General features: G+C 56.0%; 1 protein-coding gene across 5 annotated transcripts in view; it reads right to left on the bottom strand.

The window, feature by feature from the left end:
- madd (MAP-kinase activating death domain) overlaps window positions 1-24470 on the bottom strand; it is a 268175-nt gene that overhangs the window by 66588 nt on the left and 177117 nt on the right. For 3 of the 5 annotated variants that reach the window (XR_015080939.1, XR_015080941.1, XR_015080940.1), the window contains exons 23-25: window positions 23889-23983; window positions 20826-20909; window positions 9328-9486 (exon numbers count right to left, since the gene is read on the bottom strand). Coding sequence is in view for 1 of the 5 variants with exons in the window: in XM_086007468.1 (XP_085863594.1) it covers window positions 9294-9486; window positions 20826-20909; window positions 23889-23983 (372 nt within the window). In the remaining 4 variants the exon portion in view is untranslated. Of the gene's footprint in view, window positions 1-9293; window positions 9487-20825; window positions 20910-23888; window positions 23984-24470 lie in introns of all 5 variants that reach the window. The other 2 variants (XR_015080942.1, XM_086007468.1) reach the window with 2 other exon arrangements.

Below are 24470 nucleotides of genomic sequence, written 5' to 3'. Positions count from 1 at the left end.
TCTCCTCCCCCACCATCTCCTGCCCACATTATCTCCTCCCTCACCATCTCCTGCCCACATTATCTCCTCTCCCCCACCATCCCCTGCCCACATTATCTCCTCCCTCACCATCTCCTGCCCACATTATCTCCTCTCCCCCAGCATCTCCTGCCCACATTATCTCCTCCCTCACCATCCCCTGCCCACATTATCTCCTCTCCCCCAGCATCTCCTGCCCACATTATCTCCTCCCTCACCATCTCCTGCCCACATTATCTCCTCTCCCCCAGCATCTCCTGCCCACATTATCTCCTCCCTCACCATCCCCTGCCCACATTATCTCCTCCCTCACCATCTCCTGCCCACATTATCTCCTCTCCCTCACCATCTCCTGCCCACATTATCTCCTCTCCCTCACCATCTCCTGCCCACATTATCTCCTCTCCCTCGCCATCCCCTGCCCACATTATCTCCTCTCCCCCGCCATCTCCTGCCCACATTATCTCCTCTCCCTCACCATCTCCTGCCCACATTATCTCCTCTCCCCCACCATCCCCTGCCCACATTATCTCCTCTCCCCCACCATCTCCTGCCCACATTATCTCCTCCCCCACCATCCCCTGCCCACATCATCTCCTCCCCCACCATCTCCTGCCCACATTATCTCCTCCCTCACCATCTCCTGCCCACATTATCTCCTCCCCTCACCATCCCCTGCCCACATTATCTCCTCCCTCACCATCTCCTGCCCACATTATCTCCTCTCCCCCAGCATCTCCTGCCCACATTATCTCCTCTCCCTCACCATCTCCTGCCCACATTATCTCCTCTCCCCCACCATCTCCTGCCCACATTATCTCCTCCCCCACCATCTCCTGCCCACATTATCTCCTCCCCCACCATCTCCTGCCCACATTATCTCCTCCCCCACCATCCCCTGCCCACATTATCTCCTCCCTCACCATCTCCTGCCCACATTATCTCCTCTCCCCCACCATCCCCTGCCCACATTATCTCCTCTCCCCCACCATCCCCTGCCCACATTATCTCCTCTCCCCCACCATCCCCTGCCCACATGATCTCCTCTCCCCCACCATCCCCTGCCCACATTATCTCCTCTCCCCCACCATCTCCTGCCCACATTATCTCCTCTCCCCCACCATCCCCTGCCCACATTATCTCCTCCCCCACCATCTCCTGCCCACATTATCTCCTCCCCCACCATCTCCTGCCCACATTATCTCCTCCCTCACCATCTCCTGCCCACATTATCTCCTCCCCCACCATCTCCTGCCCACATTATCTCCTCCCCCACCATCCCCTGCCCACATTATCTCCTCTCCCCCACCATCCCCTGCCCACATTATCTCCTCTCCCCTCACCATCTCCTGCCCACATTATCTCCTCCCCCACCATCTCCTGCCCACATTATCTCCTCCCTCACCATCTCCTGCCCACATTATCTCCTCCCCCACCATCTCCTGCCCACATTATCTCCTCTCCCCCACCATCTCCTGCCCACATTATCTCCTCCCCCCCACCATCTCCTGCCCACATTATCTCCTCCCTCACCATCTCCTGCCCACATTATCTCTCCACCATCTCCTGCCCACATTATCTCCTCTCCCCCACCATCTCCTGCCCACATTATCTCCTCCCCCACCATCTCCTGCCCACATTATCTCCTCTCCCCCACAATCCCCTGTCCACATTATCTCCTCCCCCACCATCTCCTGCCCACATTATCTCCTCTCCCCCACCATCTCCTGCCCACATTATCTCCTCCCTCACCATCTCCTGCCCACATTATCTCCTCTCCACCATCTCCTGCCCACATTATCTCCTCTCCCCCACCATCTCCTGCCCACATTATCTCCTCCCCCACCATCCCCTGCCCACATTATCTCCTCTCCCCCACCATCTCCTGCCCACATTATCTCCTCCCCCACCATCTCCTGCCCACATTATCTCCTCCCCCACCATCTCCTGCCCACATTATCTCCTCCCCCACCATCTCCTGCCCACATTATCTCCTCCCTCACCATCTCCTGCCCACATTATCTCCTCCCTCACCATCCCCTGCCCACATTATCTCCTCTCCCCCACCATCTCCTGCCCACATTATCTCCTCTCCCTCACCATCTCCTGCCCACATTATCTCCTCTCCCCCACCATCCCCTGCCCACATTATCTCCTCTCCCCCACCATCTCCTGCCCACATTATCTCCTCCCCCACCATCCCCTGCCCACATTATCTCCTCTCCCCCACCATCTCCTGCCCACATTATCTCCTCCCCCACCATCTCCTGCCCACATTATCTCCTCCCCCACCATCCCCTGCCCACATTATCTCCTCTTCCCTCGCCATCTCCTGCCCACATTATCTCCTCTCCCCTCGCCATCCCCTGCCCACATTATCTCCTCTCCCCCCACCACTCCTGCCCACATTATCTCCTCCCTCACCATCCCCTGCCCACATTATCTCCTCTCTCACCATCCCCTGCCCACATTATCTCCTCTCCCTCACCATCTCCTGTCCACATTATCTCCTCTCCCCACCATCTCCTGCCCACATTATCTCCTCCCTCACCATCCCCTGCCCACATTATCTCCTCTCACCATCTCCTGCCCACATTATCTCCTCCCTCACCATCTCCTGCCCACATTATCTCCTCTCTCACCATCCCCTGCCCACATTATCTCCTCTCCCTCACCATCTCCTGTCCACATTATCTCCTCTCCCTCACCATCCCCTGCCCACATTATCTCCTCTCTCACCATCCCCTGCCCACATTATCTCCTCTCCCTCACCATCTCCTGTCCACATTATCTCCTCTCCCCCACCATCCCCTGCCCACATTATCTCCTCTCCCTCTCCATCTCCTGCCCACATTATCTCCTCTCCCCCACCATCTCCTGCCCACATTATCTCCTCTCCCCTCGCCATCTCCTGTCCACATTATCTCCTCTCCCCTCGCCATCCCCTGCCCACATTATCTCCTCTCACCATCCCCTGCCCACATTATCTCCTCTCTCACCATCCCCTGCCCACATTATCTCCTCTCCCTCACCATCTCCTGTCCACATTATCTCCTCTCCCCCACCATCCCCTGCCCACATTATCTCCTCTCCCTCTCCATCTCCTGCCCACATTATCTCCTCTCCCCCACCATCTCCTGCCCACATTATCTCCTCTCCCCCCACCACTCCTGCCCACATTATCTCCTCCCTCACCATCCCCTGCCCACATTATCTCCTCTCCCCTCGCCATCTCCTGCCCACATTATCTCCTCCCCCACCATCTCCTGCCCACATTATCTCCTCCCTCACCATCTCCTGCCCACATTATCTCCTCCCCTCACCATCCCCTGCCCACATTATCTCCTCCCTCACCATCTCCTGCCCACATTATCTCCTCTCCCCCAGCATCTCCTGCCCACATTATCTCCTCTCCCTCACCATCTCCTGCCCACATTATCTCCTCTCCCCCACCATCTCCTGCCCACATTATCTCCTCCCCCACCATCTCCTGCCCACATTATCTCCTCCCCCACCATCTCCTGCCCACATTATCTCCTCCCCCACCATCCCCTGCCCACATTATCTCCTCCCTCACCATCTCCTGCCCACATTATCTCCTCTCCCCCACCATCCCCTGCCCACATTATCTCCTCTCCCCCATCCCCTGCCCACATTATCTCCTCTCCCCCACCATCTCCTGCCCACATTATCTCCTCTCCCCCACCATCCCCTGCCCACATTATCTCCTCCCCCACCATCTCCTGCCCACATTATCTCCTCCCTCACCATCTCCTGCCCACATTATCTCCTCTCCCCCACCATCCCCTGCCCACATTATCTCCTCTCCCCCATCCCCTGCCCACATTATCTCCTCTCCCCCACCATCTCCTGCCCACATTATCTCCTCCCCCACCATCCCCTGCCCACATTATCTCCTCTCCCCCACCATCCCCTGCCCACATTATCTCCTCTCCCCTCACCATCTCCTGCCCACATTATCTCCTCCCCCACCATCTCCTGCCCACATTATCTCCTCCCCCACCATCTCCTGCCCACATTATCTCCTCCCCCCCACCATCTCCTGTCCACATTATCTCCTCCCTCACCATCTCCTGCCCACATTATCTCCTCTCCACCATCTCCTGCCCACATTATCTCCTCTCCCCCACCATCTCCTGCCCACATTATCTCCTCCCCCACCATCTCCTGCCCACATTATCTCCTCTCCCCCACAATCCCCTGCCCACATTATCTCCTCCCCCACCATCTCCTGCCCACATTATCTCCTCTCCCCCACCATCTCCTGCCCACATTATCTCCTCCCTCACCATCTCCTGCCCACATTATCTCCTCTCCACCATCTCCTGCCCACATTATCTCCTCTCCCCCACCATCTCCTGCCCACATTATCTCCTCCCCCACCATCCCCTGCCCACATTATCTCCTCTCCCCCACCATCTCCTGCCCACATTATCTCCTCCCCCACCATCTCCTGCCCACATTATCTCCTCCCCCACCATCTCCTGCCCACATTATCTCCTCCCCCACCATCTCCTGCCCACATTATCTCCTCCCTCACCATCTCATGCCCACATTATCTCCTCCCTCACCATCCCCTGCCCACATTATCTCCTCTCCCCCACCATCTCCTGCCCACATTATCTCCTCTCCCTCACCATCTCCTGCCCACATTATCTCCTCTCCCCCACCATCCCCTGCCCACATTATCTCCTCTCCCCCACCATCTCCTGCCCACATTATCTCCTCCCCCACCATCTCCTGCCCACATTATCTCCTCCCCCACCATCCCCTGCCCACATTATCTCCTCTCCCCTCGCCATCTCCTGCCCACATTATCTCCTCTCCCCTCGCCATCCCCTGCCCACATTATCTCCTCTCTCACCATCTCCTGCCCACATTATCTCCTCCCTCACCATCCCCTGCCCACATTATCTCCTCTCTCACCATCTCCTGCCCACATTATCTCCTCTCCCTCACCATCTCCTGTCCACATTATCTCCTCTCCCTCACCATCCCCTGCCCACATTATCTCCTCTCTCACCATCCCCTGCCCACATTATCTCCTCTCCCTCACCATCTCCTGTCCACATTATCTCCTCTCCCCCACCATCCCCTGCCCACATTATCTCCTCTCCCTCTCCATCTCCTGCCCACATTATCTCCTCTCCCCCACCATCTCCTGCCCACATTATCTCCTCTCCCCTCGCCATCTCCTGTCCACATTATCTCCTCTCCCCTCGCCATCCCCTGCCCACATTATCTCCTCTCACAATCCCCTGCCCACATTATCTCCTCTCTCACCATCCCCTGCCCACATTATCTCCTCTCCCTCACCATCTCCTGCCCACATTATCTCCTCTCCCCCCACCACTCCTGCCCACATTATCTCCTCCCTCACCATCCCCTGCCCACATTATCTCCTCCCCCACCATCCCCTGCCCACATTATCTCCTCTCCCCTCGCCATCTCCTGCCCACATTATCTCCTCTCCCCTCGCCATCCCCTGCCCACATTATCTCCTCTCACCATCTCCTGCCCACATTATCTCCTCTCCCCCACCATCTCCTGCCCACATTATCTCCTCTCCCCCACCATCCCCTGCCCACATTATCTCCTCCCCCATCTCCTGCCCACATTATCTCCTCTCCCTCACCATCTCCTGCCCACATTATCTCCTCTCCCCCACCATCTCCTGCCCACATTATCTCCTCCCTCACCATCTCCTGCCCACATTATCTCCTCTCCCTCACCATCTCCTGCCCACATTATCTCCTCTCCCCAACCATCTCCCGCCCACATTATCTCCTCTCCCTCACCATCTCCTGCCCACATTATCTCCTCTCCCCCACCATCTCCTGCCCACATTATCTCCTCTCCCTCACCATCTCCTGCCCACATTATCTCCTCTCCCCCACCATCTCCTGCCCACATTATCTCCTCTCCCTCACCATCTCCTGCCCACATTATCTCCTCTCCCCCACCATCTCCTGCCCACATTATCTCCTCTCCCTCACCATCTCTTGCCCACATTATCTCCTCTCCCTCACCATCTCCTGCCCACATTATCTCCTCTCCCCCACCATCTCCTGCCCACATTATCTCCTCTCCCTCACCATCTCTTGCCCACATTATCTCCTCTCCCTCACCATCTCCTGCCCACATTATCTCCTCTCCCTCACCATCTCCTGCCCACATTATCTCCTCTCCCCCACCATCTCCTGCCCACATTATCTCCTCTCCCCCACCATCTCCTGCCCACATTATCTCCTCTCCCCCACCATCTCCTGCCCACATTATCTCCTCTCCCTCACCATCTCCTGCCCACATTATCTCCTCTCCCCCACCATCTCCTGCCCACATTATCTCCTCCCTCACCATCTCCTGCCCACATTATCTCCTCTCCCCCACCATCTCCTGCCCACATTATCTCCTCTCCCCATCTCCTGCCCACATTATCTCCTCTCCCTCACCATCTCCTACCCACATTATCTCCTCTCCCCCACCATCTCCTGCCCACATTATCTCCTCCCTCACCATCTCCTGCCCACATTATCTCCTCTCCCCCAGCACCTCCTGCCCACATTATCTCCTCCCTCACCATCCCCTGCCCACATTATCTCCTCCCTCACCATCTCCTGCCCACATTATCTCCTCTCCCCCAGCATCCCCTGCCCACATTATCTCCTCTCCCCCACCATCTCCTGCCCACATTATCTCCTCCCTCACCATCTCCTGCCCACATTATCTCCTCTCCCTCACCATCTCCTGCCCACATTATCTCCTCTCCCTCACCATCTCCTGCCCACATTATCTCCTCTCCCTCGCCATCCCCTGCCCACATTATATCCTCTCCCCCGCCATCTCCTGCCCACATTATCTCCTCTCCCTCACCATCTCCTGCCCACATTATCTCCTCTCCCCCACCATCCCCTGCCCACATTATCTCCCCTCCCCCACCATCTCCTGCCCACATTATCTCCTCCCCCACCATCCCCTGCCCACATCATCTCCTCCCCCACCATCTCCTGCCCACATTATCTCCTCCCTCACCATCTCCTGCCCACATTATCTCCTCCCCTCACCATCCCCTGCCCACATTATCTCCTCCCCCACCATCTCCTGCCCACATTATCTCCTCTCCCCTCACCATCCCCTGCCCACATTATCTCCTCCCTCACCATCCCCTGCCCACATTATCTCCTCCCTCACCATCCCCTGCCCACATTATCTCCTCCCCCACCATCTCCTGCCCACATTATCTCCTCTCCCCCACCATCTCCTGCCCACATTATCTCCTCCCCCACCATCTCCTGCCCACATTATCTCCTCCCTCACCATCTCCTGCCCACATTATCTCCTCCCCCACCATCCCCTGCCCACATTATCTCCTCTCCCCCACCATCCCCTGCCCACATTATCTCCTCCCTCACCATCTCCTGCCCACATTATCTCCTCTCCACCATCTCCTGCCCACATTATCTCCTCCCCCACCATCTCCTGCCCACATTATCTCCTCCCCCACCATCTCCTGCCCACATTATCTCCTCTCCCACCATCTCCTGCCCACATTATCTCCTCTCCCCCACCATCTCCTGCCCACATTATCTCCTCTCTCACCATCTCCTGCCCACATTATCTCCTCCCCCACCATCCCCTGCCCACATTATCTCCTCTCCCCCACCATCTCCTGCCCACATTATCTCCTCCCTCACCATCTCCTGCCCACATTATCTCCTCCCCCACCATCCCCTGCCCACATTATCTCCTCTCCCCACCATCTCCTGCCCACATTATCTCCTCTCCCCTCGCCATCCCCTGCCCACATTATCTCCTCTCCCCCACCATCTCCTGCCCACATTATCTCCTCCCCCACCATCCCCTGCCCACATTATCTCCTCTCCCCCACCATCTCCTGCCCACATTATCTCCTCTCCCCTCGCCATCCCCTGCCCACATTATCTCCTCTCTCACCATCCCCTGCCCACATTATCTCCTCTCCCCCCACCACTCCTGCCCACATTATCTCCTCCCTCACCATCCCCTGCCCACATTATCTCCTCTCTCACCATCCCCTGCCCACATTATCTCCTCTCCCTCACCATCTCCTGTCCACATTATCTCCTCTCCCCACCATCTCCTGCCCACATCATCTCCTCCCCCACCATCCCCTGCCCACATTATCTCCTCTCCCTCTCCTGCCCACATTATCTCCTCTCCCCCACCATCTCCTGCCCACATTATCTCCTCTCCCCCACCATCTCCTGCCCACATTATCTCCTCTCCCCCACCATCTCCTGCCCACATTATCTCCTCTCCCCCACCATCTCCTGCCCACATTATCTCCTCTCCCTCACCATCTCCTGCCCACATTATCTCCTCTCCCTCACCATCTCCTGCCCACATTATCTCCTCTCCCCAACCATCTCCTGCCCACATTATCTCCTCTCCCTCACCATCTCCTGCCCACATTATCTCCTCTCCCTCACCATCTCCTGCCCACATTATCTCCTCTCCCTCACCATCTCCTGCCCACATTATCTCCTCTCCCTCACCATCTCTTGCCCACATTATCTCCTCTCCCTCACCATCTCCTGCCCACATTATCTCCTCTCCCCCACCAGCTCCTGCCACATTATCTCCTCTCCCTCACCATCTCCTGCCCACATTATCTCCTCTCCCCTCGCCATCTCCTCTTGAGCTCCTCTATAGCTAACACAGATGCAAAGAAGCTCAGTTTCCTTTCCTCTCAGGCCTTCCACTCATTAACTCAACTCCACATAAAGCCCAAGATTTGAATCCTGCTCCCATATTTAGGAAGCCCCTCTAACCCCTCTCACTCCTGGACAGGGTACTGACAAAGCATGTTGTGTGACAAGTGATCTCTCTCTCTATTTGATTGATACCATGCTCCTGTTTAACTTTCCTCTTGTTCCTCCTGAACTTCCAATACCCCATCCTACACTCTTTCTTCTCCTACCTCCTCAGTGTGTTGACATCAACTCAATGCACCATCTACGAATCTTTACAGAATCTCAAGCCAGTGACATTCCTTCCGTCCGTCCCTCCAGTCTTCCCCTGCCCATCTCTCCTCCTGTCAAACTTGCTGGGTCCTGCACTCTGGATCTTAGCCCCTCACCATTGGCATCCCAGTAGAAGAGCAGCAAAGCCACTGTGTGGTGAGCTGGCAGATCTCAGCCCAGCTAGAGGGGCAACAACATTGGTCTTCATGTCCCAGGTGAGAGGGGGGGGGGGAAATCAATTGGGATTCTCATTCTTCATCGCAGGGCAGCTTCCATGGAGACTTACAAATATGTATCTGGTGTCGGTGTTGGTCTCGATCTCGCTGTCGGAGAGGGTCCCTCTGGATGCCGTTGTCCCCGAGGTGTTTTTGCCCACCATGCTTTCTCCAGCAGCACTGCTGTAGTCACTGTCGGCTCCCAGAGTCTCCCCAGAACTGTTACTGACCTGGGGCAACAGATTAAAATATCAGTGAGTGCGAATACCCCAAACACAGCAACAGCTCACAGCGCAAGGGTCGGGGGTGGATGACATCAAACACTTGATTTATATGGTCCAGAGTTTAGGTACAGAGAACCCCTCCCCTCCCCCCAGTGAGGGGTAGGGAGAAACAACGAGTGTGTGGGTACAGTAACCCCCAGTGAGGGGTATGGGGGGAGATAGGAAAACCCTTGAAGCACTAACTACAGGCTACTAAAGGATTCTTAAAACACCAACTACAATCTATTAAAGCACCCTTAAGGCGCTAACTGTGGGCTATTAAAAGGACCCTTAAAGGTCTAACTGTGTGCTAAGGGAATCTTGAAGCACTAACTACAAGCTAGTAAAGGTGCCGAGCGCTATAGGATCGAGAGGATAGTAGCTTCTATGGAAACTCTCCCTCTCCCGCTGGAGGTCCCTGAGCTGATGGCATCCAGAGCTCTTGACGTAGAAAGGGACAAGACCCGAGACTTGTGTTTCCACAGATACAGTTGGGTTTCCTGACACACTGACCAAAAACTCTGCGACTGGGGCAGTACCTTTCATCGGAGGCGTGGGGTGGGTGTGAGAGTAGTATTGGAGAGTTGCCTGTTTGTGTTCAGCTCTTCACTCTCTCTTCAGTGTAAAATTACACACCTAGCAGAAATGTTTCAAAGCTAAGAACCTGCACTCTAAATCTGTTTACCAGCACTGCACAATAGGGTGTTAGTACAGAGAGAATAGAGGCCAGTGTGGCGACATACAGCTTAAAAAAAATAAAAATGGTTTCACTGCTGTGGCAGAACATTGGACAGAACACTGGGTTACTGTTTGCAGCCATCGTGTGCTTCCCCTCAAACTCAGGGACTGCCCTCCTTAATCCACCGAGCACCCTGGAGAATTAGCTAACCTCCCAATGCAGCAAGTATGCAGGACAGAAGGGACCCTGCACGCTGACTGCAAGTGTACAGGAGAAGGCACCGTACTGAGGGGAGGCATTTGCACCTCTCCACAGGGAGATCCAACACGGGCATGCCCTTGTGTTATTAAAACTGTATTAGGGGCCCCTTACTGCGGTGGCATCCCCCCACCCCCACCCCCGCCCCTCTGCTCATCCAGTCAGCTGCCCACTGATTCACCTTCAGCCGCCGGCTTCGTGTAGGTTGGCACTTTGTCTCCAATCACATCAGTTTAGGAACAGCTCATAACCATCAACTCCCACAAGTGCTCACCCTCCACACCGAGATCAGCTCATTACCCCACTGCCAGCCCACTCCCTCCTCACCAGCATGGGCCTTGAGCTGCTGTGAAGTGCAGGGGTCTATTTGCTGCACGTGTGGAGGAAGGGGAAGGAGAGTGTAAGGAAGGAGGCGCTGGGGGAGATCATGAGATAGCTACAGATGAGAAAGCTCGTTCAGTCCATCTTCATTCATCCATCCAGTAAGACCCTATAGTCAATATCCTACTCCCCCAAAAATGATGTCGGTCATAGTCTCTTGAATGATTCAAGGGGTTTTGTTTCCACACTTCTATCTGAGAGTCCATTCCTCGTTCTGATCGCTGTTTGTTGAAGAACTTCCTGATGTCAGTCTGAGAATTTGACCCTTCATCTTGCAATGTAGTTTAAGGTAATGTTCTTGATTGATCTTTATTAACTATATATCCCTCTATAATATCACTTCTCAGACATCCCGTTTCCAGGCTGAAAGGTTCAAGTTTCTCCAGTCTTTCCACACAACTCAGACCCGACACTAGGAACCAGCCTTGTGGCTCTTCTCTGCACCGCCTCCAGTGGCTGAATGTCCGATTCTGGTCATCGAGAGACACAGTACATTTTTTTATTCATTCCTGGGATGTGGGCGTCGCTGGCAAGGCCGGCATTTATTGCCTATCCCTACTTGCCCTCGAAAAGGTGGTGGTGAGCTGCCTTCTTGAACCGCTGCAGTCCGTGTGGTGAAGGTACTCCCACAGTGCTGTTGGGGAGGGAGATCCAGGATTTTGACACAGCGACAATGAAGGAACGGCGATATACTTCCAAGTCAGGATGATGTGTAACTTGGAGTAAACTTGCAGGTGGTGGTGTTCCCATGTGCCTGTTGCCCTTGTCCTTCTAGCTGGTAGAAGTTGCAGGTTTGGGAGGTGCTGTCGAAGAAGCCTTGGTGAGTTGCTGCAGTGCATCTTGTAGATGGTACACACTGGCACCACGGTACGCCGGTGGTGGAGGGAGTGAATGTTTAAGGTGGTGGATGGGGTGCCAATCAAGCTGGCTGCTTTGTCCTGGATGGTGTTGAGCTTCTTGAGTGTTGTTGGAGCTGCCCTCATCCAGGCAAGGGGAGAGTATTCCATCACACTCCTTACTTGTGCCTTGTAGATGGTGGAAAGGCTTTGGGGAGTCAGGTGGTGAGACACTCGCTGCAGAATAACTAGCCTCTGACCTGCTCTTGTGGTCACAGTATTTATGTGGCTGGTCCAGTTAAGTTTCTGGTCAATAGTGACCCCCAGGATGTTGATGGTAGAGGATTCGGCAATGGTAATGCTGTTGAATGTCAAGGGGTGGTGGTTAGACTCCCTTGTTGGAAATAGTCATTGCCTGGCACTTGTGTGGCGCGAATGTTACTTGCCACTTAACAGCCCAAGCCTGAATATTGTCCAGGTCTTGCTGCATGCGGGCATGGACTGCTTCATTATCTGAGGAGTTGCGAATGAAACTGAACACTGTGCAATCATTAGCAAACATCCCCACTTCTGACATTATGATGGAGCAGCTGAAGATGATTAGGCCTAGGACACTGCCCTGAGGAACTTCTGCAGCAATGTCCTGGGACTGTGATGATTGGCCTCCAACAACCACAACCATCTTCCTTTGTGCTAGGTGTGACTGCAGCCAGTGCAGAGATTTTCCCCTGATTCACATTGACTTCAATTTTACTAGGGCTCCTTGATGCCACACTCGGTCAAATGCTGACGATGTCAAGGGCAGTCACTTTCACCTCTGGAATTCAGCTCTTTTGTCCATGTTTGGACCAAGGCTGTAATGAAGTCTGGGGCTGAGTGGTCCTGCCGGAACCCAAACTGAGCAGGTTATTGGTGATAACACTGTTGACGACACCTTCCATCACTTTGCTGATGATTGAGAGTAGGCTGATGGGGCGGTATGTCCTGCTTTTTGTGGACAGGACGTACCTGGGCAGTTTTCCACATTGTCGGATAGATGCCAGTGTTGTAGCTGTATTGGAACAGCTTGGCCAGAGGCTCGGCTAGTTCTGGAGCACAAGTCTTCAGTACGATAGCCAGGATGTGTCGGGGCCCACAGCCTTTGCTGTATCCAGTGCGCTCAGTCGTTTCTTGATATCACGTGGAGTGAATCGAATTGGCTGAAGACTGGCTTCTGTGGTGGTGGGGAACTCCGGAGGAGGCTGACATGGATCATCCACTCGGCACTTCTGGCTGAAGATGGTTGCAAACGCTTGTCTTTTGCACTCGCATGCTGGGCTCCACCATCTTTGAGAATGGGGACATTCATGGAACCTCCTCCTCCCGTTAATTGTTTAATTGTCCACCTCCATTCACAACTGGATGTGGCAGGACTGCAGAGCTTTGATCTGTGGGATCGCTTAGCTCTGTCTATAGCATGTTGCTTCCACTGTTTAGCATGCATGTAGTCCTGCGTTGTAGCTTCCCCAGGTTGGCACCTCATTTTTAGGTAGGCCTGGTGTGATGCGCCATCAATTACTCCAAAGACTGAGGTTGAGCGAGTAACAACCAGGCTTTTATTAACTAAAGAATGAAGGTCTAGTCTCGAGTGGTCGACCCGTCCAGAATACTAAGGGACTGGGAGGTAGTCACTTATATACCTGGAATAGTGGGAGGAGTCAGCCGAGGCATGTCCCGACCTGTACCTAGTGGAATACACATACACGTACAGACAGGTATAACAGTGGTTTACCACATTCACCCCTTGTTTAAAAATGAGTCCGGCGGGGTGAAGTGTATTTAAACGTTCGTGTATTGGAGCCTCTCCGGAGGTCTTGTCTGCCGCTGTGATCGAGGTGGCGACGGCAGGGGTGGTGGAGCTTCCGGCGTCGCGTCCCGTGTAGGCTGGGGCCCTGGAGTGTAGTCCTCGTGGGTGACCGTCCAAGGCGAGCCGGCTGCTGGGGTTGGATATCGGGTCGTGGGGGGGGGTGGTAATGGGTAGTGGGTTACAGCGGTCCCCGAGGGTGCGAGGTCTCGTATGGAGGCTGTGTCCTCCCGCCCGTCCGGGTACGCAATGTAAGCGTACTGGGGGTTGGCGTGGAGGAGGTCGACCCTCTCGACCAGGGGGTCCGTTTTATTGGCCCTCACGTGTTTTCTCAGTAGTACCGGCCCTGGGGACGTCAGCCATGGCGGTAACGATGTCCCCGATGTGGACTTCCTTGGGAAGACAAACATTTTCTCGTGAGGGGTGGCATTGGTGGCAGTGCAGAGCAGTGACCGAATCGAGTGGAGCGCATCGGGGAGCACCTCCTGCCAGCAGGAGGTCGGAAGGCCCCTAGACTTTAAGGCTAGCAGGGCGGCCTTCCAAACTGTTGCATTCTCTCTTTCCACCTGTCCGTTCCCCCGGGGGTTGTAACTGGTGGTCCTGCTTGTGGCTATACCCCTAGCGAGCAGGTACTGGCGGAGTTCGTCGCTCATAAACGATGAGCCCCGGTCGCTATGGATATAGCTGGGGAAACCGAACAGGGTGAAGAGGCTGTTCAGAGATTTAATGACCGTGGCACTGGTCATGTCCGGGCAGGGGATAGCGAACGGGAACCGGGAGTACTCGTCAATGATGTTGAGGAACTACACATTGCGGTCGGAGGAGGGGAGAGGCCCTTTGAAATCGACGCTCAGGCGTTCGAAAGGGCGAGTGGCTTTTATCAGGTGGGCTCTGTCTGGTCTATAAAAGTGCGGTTTGCACTCAGCGCAGACTTGGCAGTTCCTGGTCATGGTCCTGACCTCCTCAATGGAGTAAGGCAGGTTGCGGGCCTTGATGAAGTGGAAGAACCTGGTGACCCCTGGGTGGCAGAGGTCATTGTGGAGGGCCCTCAGCCTATCGATCTGCGCGCTGGTGCAGGTGCCACGCGATAGCGCATCTGGGGGTTCATTGAGCTTCCCGGGCCGGTACAAGATCTCGTAATTGTAGGTGGAAAGTTCGATTCTCCACCTCAAGATCTTGTCATTTTTGATTTTGCCCCTCTGCTTGTTGTTGAACATAAAAGCAACTGAACGCTGGTCAGTGAGCAGGGTAAATCGTTTTCCGGCCAGGTAGTGCCTCCAATGACGCACAGCCTCCACGATAGCCTGGGCCTCCTTCTCGACCGCGGAGTGTCTGGTCTCCGGGCCCTGGAGGGTTCGTGAGAAGAATGCCACAGGTCTCCCCGCCTGATTAAGGGTGGCGGCCAGAGCGAAGTCGGACGCATCGCTTTCCACCTGGAAGGGGATGGATTCGTCCACTGCGTGCATGGTGGCTTTGGCAATGTCTTCCTTGATACGGTGGAAGGCTAAGCGGGCCTCTGCCGTCACGGGAAAAGAGGTGGACTTGATCAGCGGACGGACTTTGTCTGCATAGTAGGGGACCCACTGAGCGTAGTAGGAAAAAAACCCAAGGCACCTCTTCAGAGCTTTTAGGCAGTGGGGCAGTGGGAGTTCCATAAGGGGACGCATCCGGTCCGAGTCAGGACCGATGACCCCGTGTTCCACAACACAGCCAAGGATGGCAAGGCGGTCTGTGCGGAATATGCACTTCTCCTTGTTATATGTCAGGTTCAGGAGTTGGGCGGTGCGGAGGAATTTCTCGAGGTTTGCGTCATGGTCCTGCAAGTCATGGCCGCAGATGGTCACATTATCTAGGTAAGGGAAAGTGGCCTGCAGCTCGTTTTGATCGACCATCCGGTCCATCTCCCTTTGGAAGACGGAGACCCCGTTAGTAACGCCGAAGGGAACCCTAAGGAAGTGATAGAGGCGGCCGTTTGCCTCAAAAGCAGTATACTGGCGGTCTTCAGGGCTGATGGGGAGCTGGTGGTACGCTGATTTCAGGTCAATGGTCGAAATGACGCGGTACTGCGCGATCTGGTTGACCATGTCAGCTATGCGGGGGAGTGGGTAGGCATCCAGCAGGGTGTCGCGGTTTATTGTTTGGCTGTAGTCGATGACCAGGCGTTGTTTCTCGCCGGTCTTAACGACTACAACCTGGGCTCGCCAGGGGCTGGAGCTGCCCTCAATAATCTCCTCCTTCAGGAGCCGTTCCACTTCGGTTTTGATGAAAACCCTGTCCCCGGCACTCTATCGCCTGCTCTTTGTGGCGATGGGCTTACAGTCGGGGGTGAGGTTAGCAAACAGTGGGGGGGGTGGGACTCGGAGTGTGGAGAGGTTGCATCTGGTGCGCGGCGGGCAATTTGGAGGCTGCTGGCTGCGGGCTGTGAGTGGGGGGAGGGGGCCACCGTACGCCATCGTAACGCTTTTGAGGTGGCACTGGAAATCCAACCCCAGTAGAACGGCAGCGCAGAGGTCGGGCAGGACCAGGAGTTTAAAATTATTGAACACAGTCCCGTCTACTACTAGTGTCACCACGCAGTAGCCGCCAATGTCCGCTGACTGGGACTCGGAGGCCATAGAAATCCGCTGGTGCGCAGGCAGGACTGGGAGAGAGCAACGCCGCACCGTGTCGGGGTGGATGAAGCTCTCTGTGCTCCCGGAGTCAAAAAGGCAGTTTATTGCATGGCCGTTTACCTTACCGTCCATTTTGGACCGAGCTAGCTGGTGCGGTCTCGTTTGGTCCAGCGTCACAGAGGCCAGCGTAGGGGTCGGTGTGTCGCTGCGAGTATCAGATGGGGGGGGGGGGTTGGCGATCTGCTGCGTCCCGGCTGGTGTCCAAGATGGCGGCGTCCATGATTCCCATGTGGCTGGAGTCGTCCGAGATGGCTGCTGCTGCGGTGGTTCGCACATGGCTGGGGAGGCCCAAGATGGCGGCCCGCACGGCCCACACGCGGCGCTGTTGGGGGCCCAAGATGGCGGCTCGCACGGCCCACACACGGCGCTGCTGGCGTTCGGGGTGGCTTTGGCCTTGCAGACGCTGGCGTAGTGTCCCTTTTTCCCGCAGCCCGAGCAGGTCGCATTCTTCGCCGGGCAGCGCGCTCTGGGGTGTTTGGCCTGGCCACAGAAGTAGCATTTCTGGCCTTGGGATACTGCTGTCTGGCTTTGGGACACTGCTGCGGTAGTTGGGCCGCTGTTGGGCTGTGGCTGGGGTGGCACGGTGCTATGGGGCTGTCCTACCGTGTCCCAGGTTGTCGTTCCCCGCGGCGTCCACGGTGCAGAGGAGTAGGCATCCATGCCCCGGAAGGCTGCGTCCAGCGTTAGTGCGATGTCGGAGGCTTTGTCGAGGGTGAGGTCACTCTGCTCCAGCAGTCGCTGTCGGGTGTAGTTGGACCTGTGGCCCGCTACGAAGGCATCCCGGATCAGTTCCTCCGTGTACTTAGTGGGCGTTACCGCCTTACACCCACAGGCCCGGCCAAGCACGGACAGTGCTTGGAGGTATTCCTCAGTCGATTCCCCAGGTTGTTGCTTGCGACTCCCCAGAAGGTGCCTAGCGTATACTTCGTTCACAGGGCGCGTGTACTGGGTCTTGGAGCTGGAGGGCGGCTGTGTACGAGGTCGCGTCCCGGATGACTGAGTACACTCGGTGGTTCACCTTGGAGAACAGGACAGACAGTTTGTCCGCATCCGTTTCGACTGCAGTGGAGGCAGTCAGGAATGTCTCGAAGCACGTGAGCCAGTGAGCAAACTTGGTGGAAGCGTCCGCTTCCCGACTGTCCAGGTATGCTGGTGTGAGGATCTTCTCCATTATAAAAAATTTAGTTAATAAAATTGATGCGCCATCAATTACTCAAAAGACTGAGGTTGAGCGAGTAACAATCAGGCTTTTATTAACTAAAGAATGAAGGTCTTGTCTCGAGTGGTCGACCCGTCCAGAATACTAAGGGACTGGGAGGTAGTCACTTAGATACCTGGAATAGTGGGAGGAGTCAGCCGAGGCATGTCCAGACCTGTACCTAGTGGAATACACATACATGTACAGACAGGTATAACAGTGGTTTACCACATGGTGCTGCTCTTCTACACTCCTTATTGAACCATGGTTGGTCCCCTGGCCTGATGATGGTAGAGTGAGGGATATGCCAGGCCATGAGGTTGCAGATCGTGGTGGAATACAATTCTGCTGCTGCTGATGGCCCACAGCGCCTCATGGATGCCCAGTTTTGAGCTGCTAGATCGGTTCTGAATCTATCCCATTTAGCACGGTGGTAGTGCCACACAACACGATGGAGGGTGTCCTCAGTGTGAAGACGGGACTTCGTTTCCACAAGGACTGTGCGGTGGTCACTGCTACCAATGCTGTCATGGACAGATGCATCTGTGACAGGTAGATTGACGAGGACGAGGTTCAGAAGGTTTTTCCCCTCGTGTTGGTTCTCTCACCACCTGCCGCAGGCCCAGTCTGACAGCTATGTCCTTCAGGACTTGGCCAGCTCGGTCAGTAGTGGTGTTACCGAGCCACTCTTGGTGATGGACATTGAAGTCCCACACCCAGAGTACATTCTGTGCCGTTACTACCCTCAGTGCTTGTTCCAAGTGGTGTTCAACATGGAGGAGTACTGATTCATCAGCTGAGGGAGGGCGGTAGGTGGTAGGTTTCCTTGCCTATGCTTGACCTGAAGCCATGAGACTTCGTGTGGTCCGGAGTCAATGTTGAGGATTCCCAGGGCCACTCCTTCCTGACTGTATACCACTGTGCCGCCACCCCTGGTGGGTCTGTCCTGCCGGTGGGACAGGACATACCCAGGGATGGTGATGGAGGAGTTCAGGACATTGGCTGAAAGGTATGATTCTGTGAGTATGACTATGTCAGGCTGTTGTTTGACTAGTCTGTGGGACAGCTCTCCCAATTTTGGCACAAGTCCCCAGATGTTAGTGAGGAGGACTTTGCAGGGTTGACTGGGCCGGGTGTGCCGTTGTTGTGTCCAGAGCTGGTGCCGAGGTCGATGTTGGGTGGTCCGTCCGGTTTTATTCTTATTACTGCTTGTGGTAAACCACTGTTTGTATTCCACTGTGTACATGCCTGGACATGCCTCGGCTGACTCCTCCCACAAGTCCTGGTATAAAGGTGACTGCTCCCCAGCCCTTTGTATTCTGGACCGGTCAACCACTCGAGGCAGACCTTCATTGTTTTGTTAATAAAAGCCTTTAGTTACTCTCTTAACTCTCAGTCTTTTATGAGTAATTGATAGCGCATCACTGCTTTTTGTAGCGGTTTGTTACAACTGAGTAACTTGCAGGGCCATTTCAGAGTCAACCACATTGCTGTGGGTCCGGAGTCACATATAGGCCAGACCGGGTAAGGACGGCAGATTTCCTTCCCTAAAGGACATTAGTCAACCAGATGGGTTTTTACGACAATCCGATAGTTTCATGGTCACCATTACTGACACTAGCTTTTTATTCCAGACTTATTTAAATTCCCCAATTGCCGTGGTGGGATTTGAACTCGCGTCTCGTGGATCATTAGTCCAGGTCCTCTGGATCACTAGTCCAGTAACATTAACCACTATACTACCATTCCGGCATTCAATGTCCATTCCTACCAGAGCCCTGTACAGTTGGACCAGGACTTCCTGACTTGTATTAGACTGTTCTGACTATTGCAGTTCAGTATCCTATTGGCTTGGCTGATTACTGCCCTACACTGATTGGACACGTTGCGTGTTGAGTTGTTGCTCTGCACTGATTGGACACGTTGCGTGTTGAGTTGTTGCTCTGCACTGATTGGACACGTTGAGTGTTGAGTTGTTGCTCTGCACTGATTGGACACGTTGCGTGTTGAGTTGTTGCTCAGCACTGATTGGACACGTTGCGTGTTGAGTTGTTGCTCTGCACTGATTGGACACGTTGCGTGTTGAGTTGTTGCTCTGCACTGATTGGACACGTTGCGTGTTGAGTTGTTGCTCTGCACTGATTGGACACGTTGCGTGTTGAGTTGTTGCTCTGCACTGATTGGACACGTTGCGTGTTGAGTTGTTGCTCTGCACTGATTGGACACGTTGCGTGTTGAGTTGTTGCTCTGCACTGATTGGACACGTTGAGTGTTGAGTTGTTGCTCTGCACTGATTGGACACGTTGAGTGTTGTATCCGCTGCGATGGTCCTCTCTTCTTCCGATGTGCAATACTTTCCACTGGCCTGTATTCTTTTCCCTCTGTCGTGGTTCTGAAATTTTCGATATGCCTCCATAGATCCTACTGCCCTTCCAGGTTTGAAAATATCGGCAAGTTTAACTGATTAGGGGGCATAGTCTAAAAATTATAGCCAGGCCTTTCAGGAGTGAAATTAGGAAACACTTCTACACACAAAGGTTGGATCTCTCTTCCGCAAACAGCAATTGATGCTGGATCAATTGTTAATTTTAAATCTGAGATTGATAGCTTTTTGTTAACCAAAGGTATTAAAGGATATGGGCCAAAGGTGGTCGCAGGTCAGCCATGATCTCATTGAATGGCATAACAGGATCGAGGGGCTGAATGGCCCACTCTTGGTCCTATGTGCCTATTTGCATTGGGCTGTTAAATCCAAATTTTTGATGTAAATTAGAAACAGTAGCTGTCCCCACACTGATCCCTGAGGCACACCCCCAACATCATTCTTCTAACAAGTACTTGTTGTTTTCTAACCTTCAGACAGATTCTTATCCGCACCCAAGATTTAAATGAATCTCCACAGCTTTGCGTTTAACCACCTGCCTTTCATGTGGAACTTGGCACAGTCCACTTGGGCCATCACTTCTTCAAAGAAAGTGGGGCGACTAGTCCCCTTCTAAATTCATGCTGACTGCCGCTGGCTGGGTTAGTATTGTGCAATAAAATCCAACTTCATTCCCGATAATCCATTCCATTATTTTACATGGAATTGAAGAGAAACTAATGGATCTGCCCTTGCCGGTGCCGGTTTTGTCCCTCTTTTTCAATATGAGCACCGTTAATCTACTCCTACCTCACCAGCAACTCATTCACAATGAGAATCCATGCCTCACAAATCTCTTCCCTTGTCTCTCTTAGTACTCTGGGGTAAATACCATTTATCCCTGGGGATTTCTGTTAAACAACTTGTGGATTTCTGCTGGTTGTGAAACTGATCTGGGCCGAGTGTTAGTGGGGGAGTGGGCGGGGCGTTATTTATCGGGCGATACAGCTTGCCCCACTGCACTGCAAAGGAGCACAGCGCACACCATGCATACGCCCCAGCTCGTCATTGCCCTACCACGGTGCTGCTTTCCGATTCTTGGCTGGTGCTCCTGGTGAGTGCAGGCGGCTCAGAGCTGGTAATAGGCTCGCTGTCGCTCTTCTGGTGTCGTTGGAAGGTGGGGGAAGGGTGGTTGGGAGGTGGGAAGGGGAGAGTAAGAAAGGAGGAGAGAGAACAGAACAATAGCGAGAGTATTACCAGTGACACAAAAAAGGAAAACAATTTAAATTCAAAACCATCTGTATGCACTGTAAGTTCAACCAGTCTTAATATGATGCGCTACTCAGGAGGGAGCTGGCATTCAAGGCATCTGAATTTATGCAGCAGTCGCAAGTGCTTTTAATGTCTCCCTCTTGTCGTATGTGTTTCCCCGACCCTTCATCTGCTGTCGCTGGCAGCCCTGTCGAGAATGAGTTTACAGAGTGCTGCATTGCCCCTTGTAGCCCAGCCATCAGGGACCACCCAGGCCTGGCTCTGTCTTCTCAATTTCCTCATCCCTGGTTGCTGGGAGATATTGGCATGAGTTTCTCTGAGTGAACTGTTTCCTGGTGTAGATGTTGGTACAGAATGTATTTGGTTTTCAGGGCAGTGTTCGCAAGGCTGAAGAGTGGGAGATCGGCACTTACAGATATATTGGATTAAAGTCAGCACGACGGGGAGTCGGGACATTTACAGAGAATTAAAATCAGTCATCTCCTCCAGAAAACATGTCCCACTCTCAGAATCGACTCTACCCCCCCCGACCCTCGGGCTCCATTCGACCCCCCCCCCCAACCTCAGGCTCCATTGGCCCACTCCCCCCCCGACCCCGGGCTCCATTCGCCACCCCCCCCCCCCACCCGCCGACCCCGGGCTTCATTCGCTCTCCCCTGGGCTCCATTCGCTCCCCCCCTCCCCCGGGCTCCATTGGCACCCCCCCCCCCGACTCCAGACTCCATTCGACTCTACCCCCCCCCCACCCTCGGGCTCCATTCGACCCCCCCCCACCACCCTTGGGCTCCATTCGACCCCCCCCCCAAACCCTCGGGCTCCATTCGACACCGCCCGCCCCCCCCCCCTCGGGCTCCATTCGCTTCGCCCCCCCCGACCCCCGGCTCCATTCGCCCCCCCCCGACCCCCGGCTCCATTCGGCCCGACCCCCTCCCCCGGGCTCCATTCCCCCCCCCCCCGACCCCGGGCTCCATTCGCCCCCCCCCCACCCGACCCCCGACTCCATTCGCCCCCCGCCCCCCCACTCCATTCGCACCCCCCCACCCCCGGGCTCCATTCGCCCCCCCCGACCCCCGGCTCCATTCGGCCCGACCCCCTCCCCCGGGCTCCATTCCCCCCCCCCGACCCCGGGCTCCATTCCCCCCCCCCGACCCCGGGCTCCATTCGCCCCCCCCACCCCCGACTCCATTCGCCCCCACCACCTGACCCCCAACTCCATTCGCCCCCCCCCCGACTCCATTCGCCCCCCCCCCCACCCCCGACTCCATTCGCCCCCCCCCCCCACCCCCGGGCTCCATTTGCGCCCCCCCCCCCCACCCCCGACTCCATTCGCCCCCCCCCTACCCCCGGGCTCCATTTGCCCCCCCCCCCACCCCCGACTCCATTCGCGCCCCCCCCACCCCCGGGCTCCATTCGCCCCCCCTCCCCCGGCTCCATTCGCCCCCCCCCCCCCGGCTCCATTCGCCCCCCCCCCCCGGCTCCATTCGCCCCCCCCCCACCCGACCCCCGACTCCATTCGCCCCCCCCCCCCCCGGCTCCATTCGCCCCCCCCCCCCCGACTCCATTCGCCCCCCCCCCACCCGACCCCCGACTCCATTCGCCCCCCCCCCCGACTCCATTCGCCCCCCCCCCACCCCCGGGCTCCATTTGCGCCCCCCCCCCCACCCCCCGACTCCATTCGCGCCCCCCCCACCCCCCGGCTCCATTCGCCCCCCCCCCCGGCTCCATTCGCCCCCCCCCCCCCGGCTCCATTCGCCCCCCCCCCCGACTCCATTCGCCCCCCCCCCACCCGACCCCCGACTCCATTCGCCCCCCCCACCCGACCCCCGACTCCATTCGCCCCCCCCCCGACTCCATTCGCCCCCCCCCCCCGACTCCATTCGCCCCCCCCCCCCCCCCCCGGCTCCATTCGCCCCCCCCCCACCCGACCCCCGACTCCATTCGCCCCCCCCCCCCACCCCCGGGCTCCATTCGCCCCCCCCCCACCCGACCCCCGACTCCATTCGCCCCCCCCCCCCCGACTCCATTCGCCCCCCCCCCCACCCCCGGGCTCCATTCGCCCCCCCCCCACCCCCCCGACTCCATTCGCCCCCCCCCCCACCCCCGACTCCATTCGCCCCCCCCCCCACCCCCGACTCCATTCGCCCCCCCCCCACCCCCGGGCTCCATTCGCCCCCCCCCCGACTCCATTCGCCCCCCCCCCACCCGACCCCCGACTCCATTCGCACCCCCCCACCCGACCCCCGACTCCATTCGCCCCCCCCCCCCGACTCCATTCGCCCCCCCCCCCACCCGACCCCCGACTCCATTCGCCCCCCCCCCCCCGACTCCATTCGCCCCCCCCCCCCACCCCCGGGCTCCATTTGCCCCCCCCCCCCACCCCCGGGCTCCATTCGCGCCCCCCCCACCCCCGGGCTCCATTTGCCCCCCCCCCCACCCCCGGGCTCCATTCGCGCCCCCCCCACCCCCGGGCTCCATTTGCCCCCCCCCCCCACCCCCCGACTCCATTCGCCCCCCCCCCCACCCCCGGGCTCCATTTGCCCCCCCCCCCACCCCCGACTCCATTCGCCCCCCCCCCCCACCCCCGACTCCATTCGCGCCCCCCCCCACCCCCGGGCTCCATTCGCCCCCCCCCCCCCCGGGCTCCATTCGCCCCCCCCCCCCCCGGCTCCATTCACAACAATACATTTGAATCCACAGTCCACGTCACATTCCCTGGAGAAACCTCACCATTTCCTGTGACGGGCCTAGGCGGCATTACAATTCACGAGCTCCTCTGATAAGAGTGAAGTGCTTCTCAATAGGGCTCACTGCAACGCGTTTAGTGCTACAGATTCCTCCTGACTTTACTGATGAGCAGTAAGGACTAACCTGCGAGCTCGTTGCACTCAAACCGCTATCCGCGCTGATTTGCGATTTCTTCTCGTCTGGGTCCATGTCGGACAAGTGTTTGGGACCCTCGGTACCTGTAGGCAAGAGAATCCACGTCAACGAGTAGGGAGATGAACCATACTGATCCACATCCTGTAATCAGTCACACCACCCCAACTCTACCCCACAGTGCCAGGGTGAAAAGCTTCTAAGGAAACTAGAGGCAAAAGCTGTTTGTGTTCCAATGCTACAAATTTGAGAGGGATACACTGATGTAGTGGAGTTTATCAGGCATCATTTCAATGTTCATGGCTCTCTTCAATGTCTCAATTTTCACACCGATGGTTCACGTTTGAAAGGTTGGTTAGAGTAAATAATTTTAATAGTACAAACATCACTGGGATCTCAGCAAGATCATGCACCCAAACCAACCATCTCTGCCAAATACAGTCCTGCTACGTACAATCACCCAACCAACTCTGTAAGCAGCTGACTGTGTTTGGAGCTATCGCCCCTAATCCCGTTTCCCTGCCCTTTCCCCCTATCCTTTCATATTCTTCCTTTTTCAATCCATATTCTATT

Source organism: Somniosus microcephalus, chromosome 15 (assembly GCF_052327205.1).
Source record: "Somniosus microcephalus isolate GS21.2 chromosome 15, FLI_Smic_1.0, whole genome shotgun sequence".
In the NCBI taxonomy this organism is placed as follows: domain Eukaryota; kingdom Metazoa; phylum Chordata; class Chondrichthyes; order Squaliformes; family Somniosidae; genus Somniosus; species Somniosus microcephalus.
The sequence above is the reverse complement of the archived record's forward strand: the minus strand, read 5'-3'. Positions and strand labels throughout refer to the sequence as shown.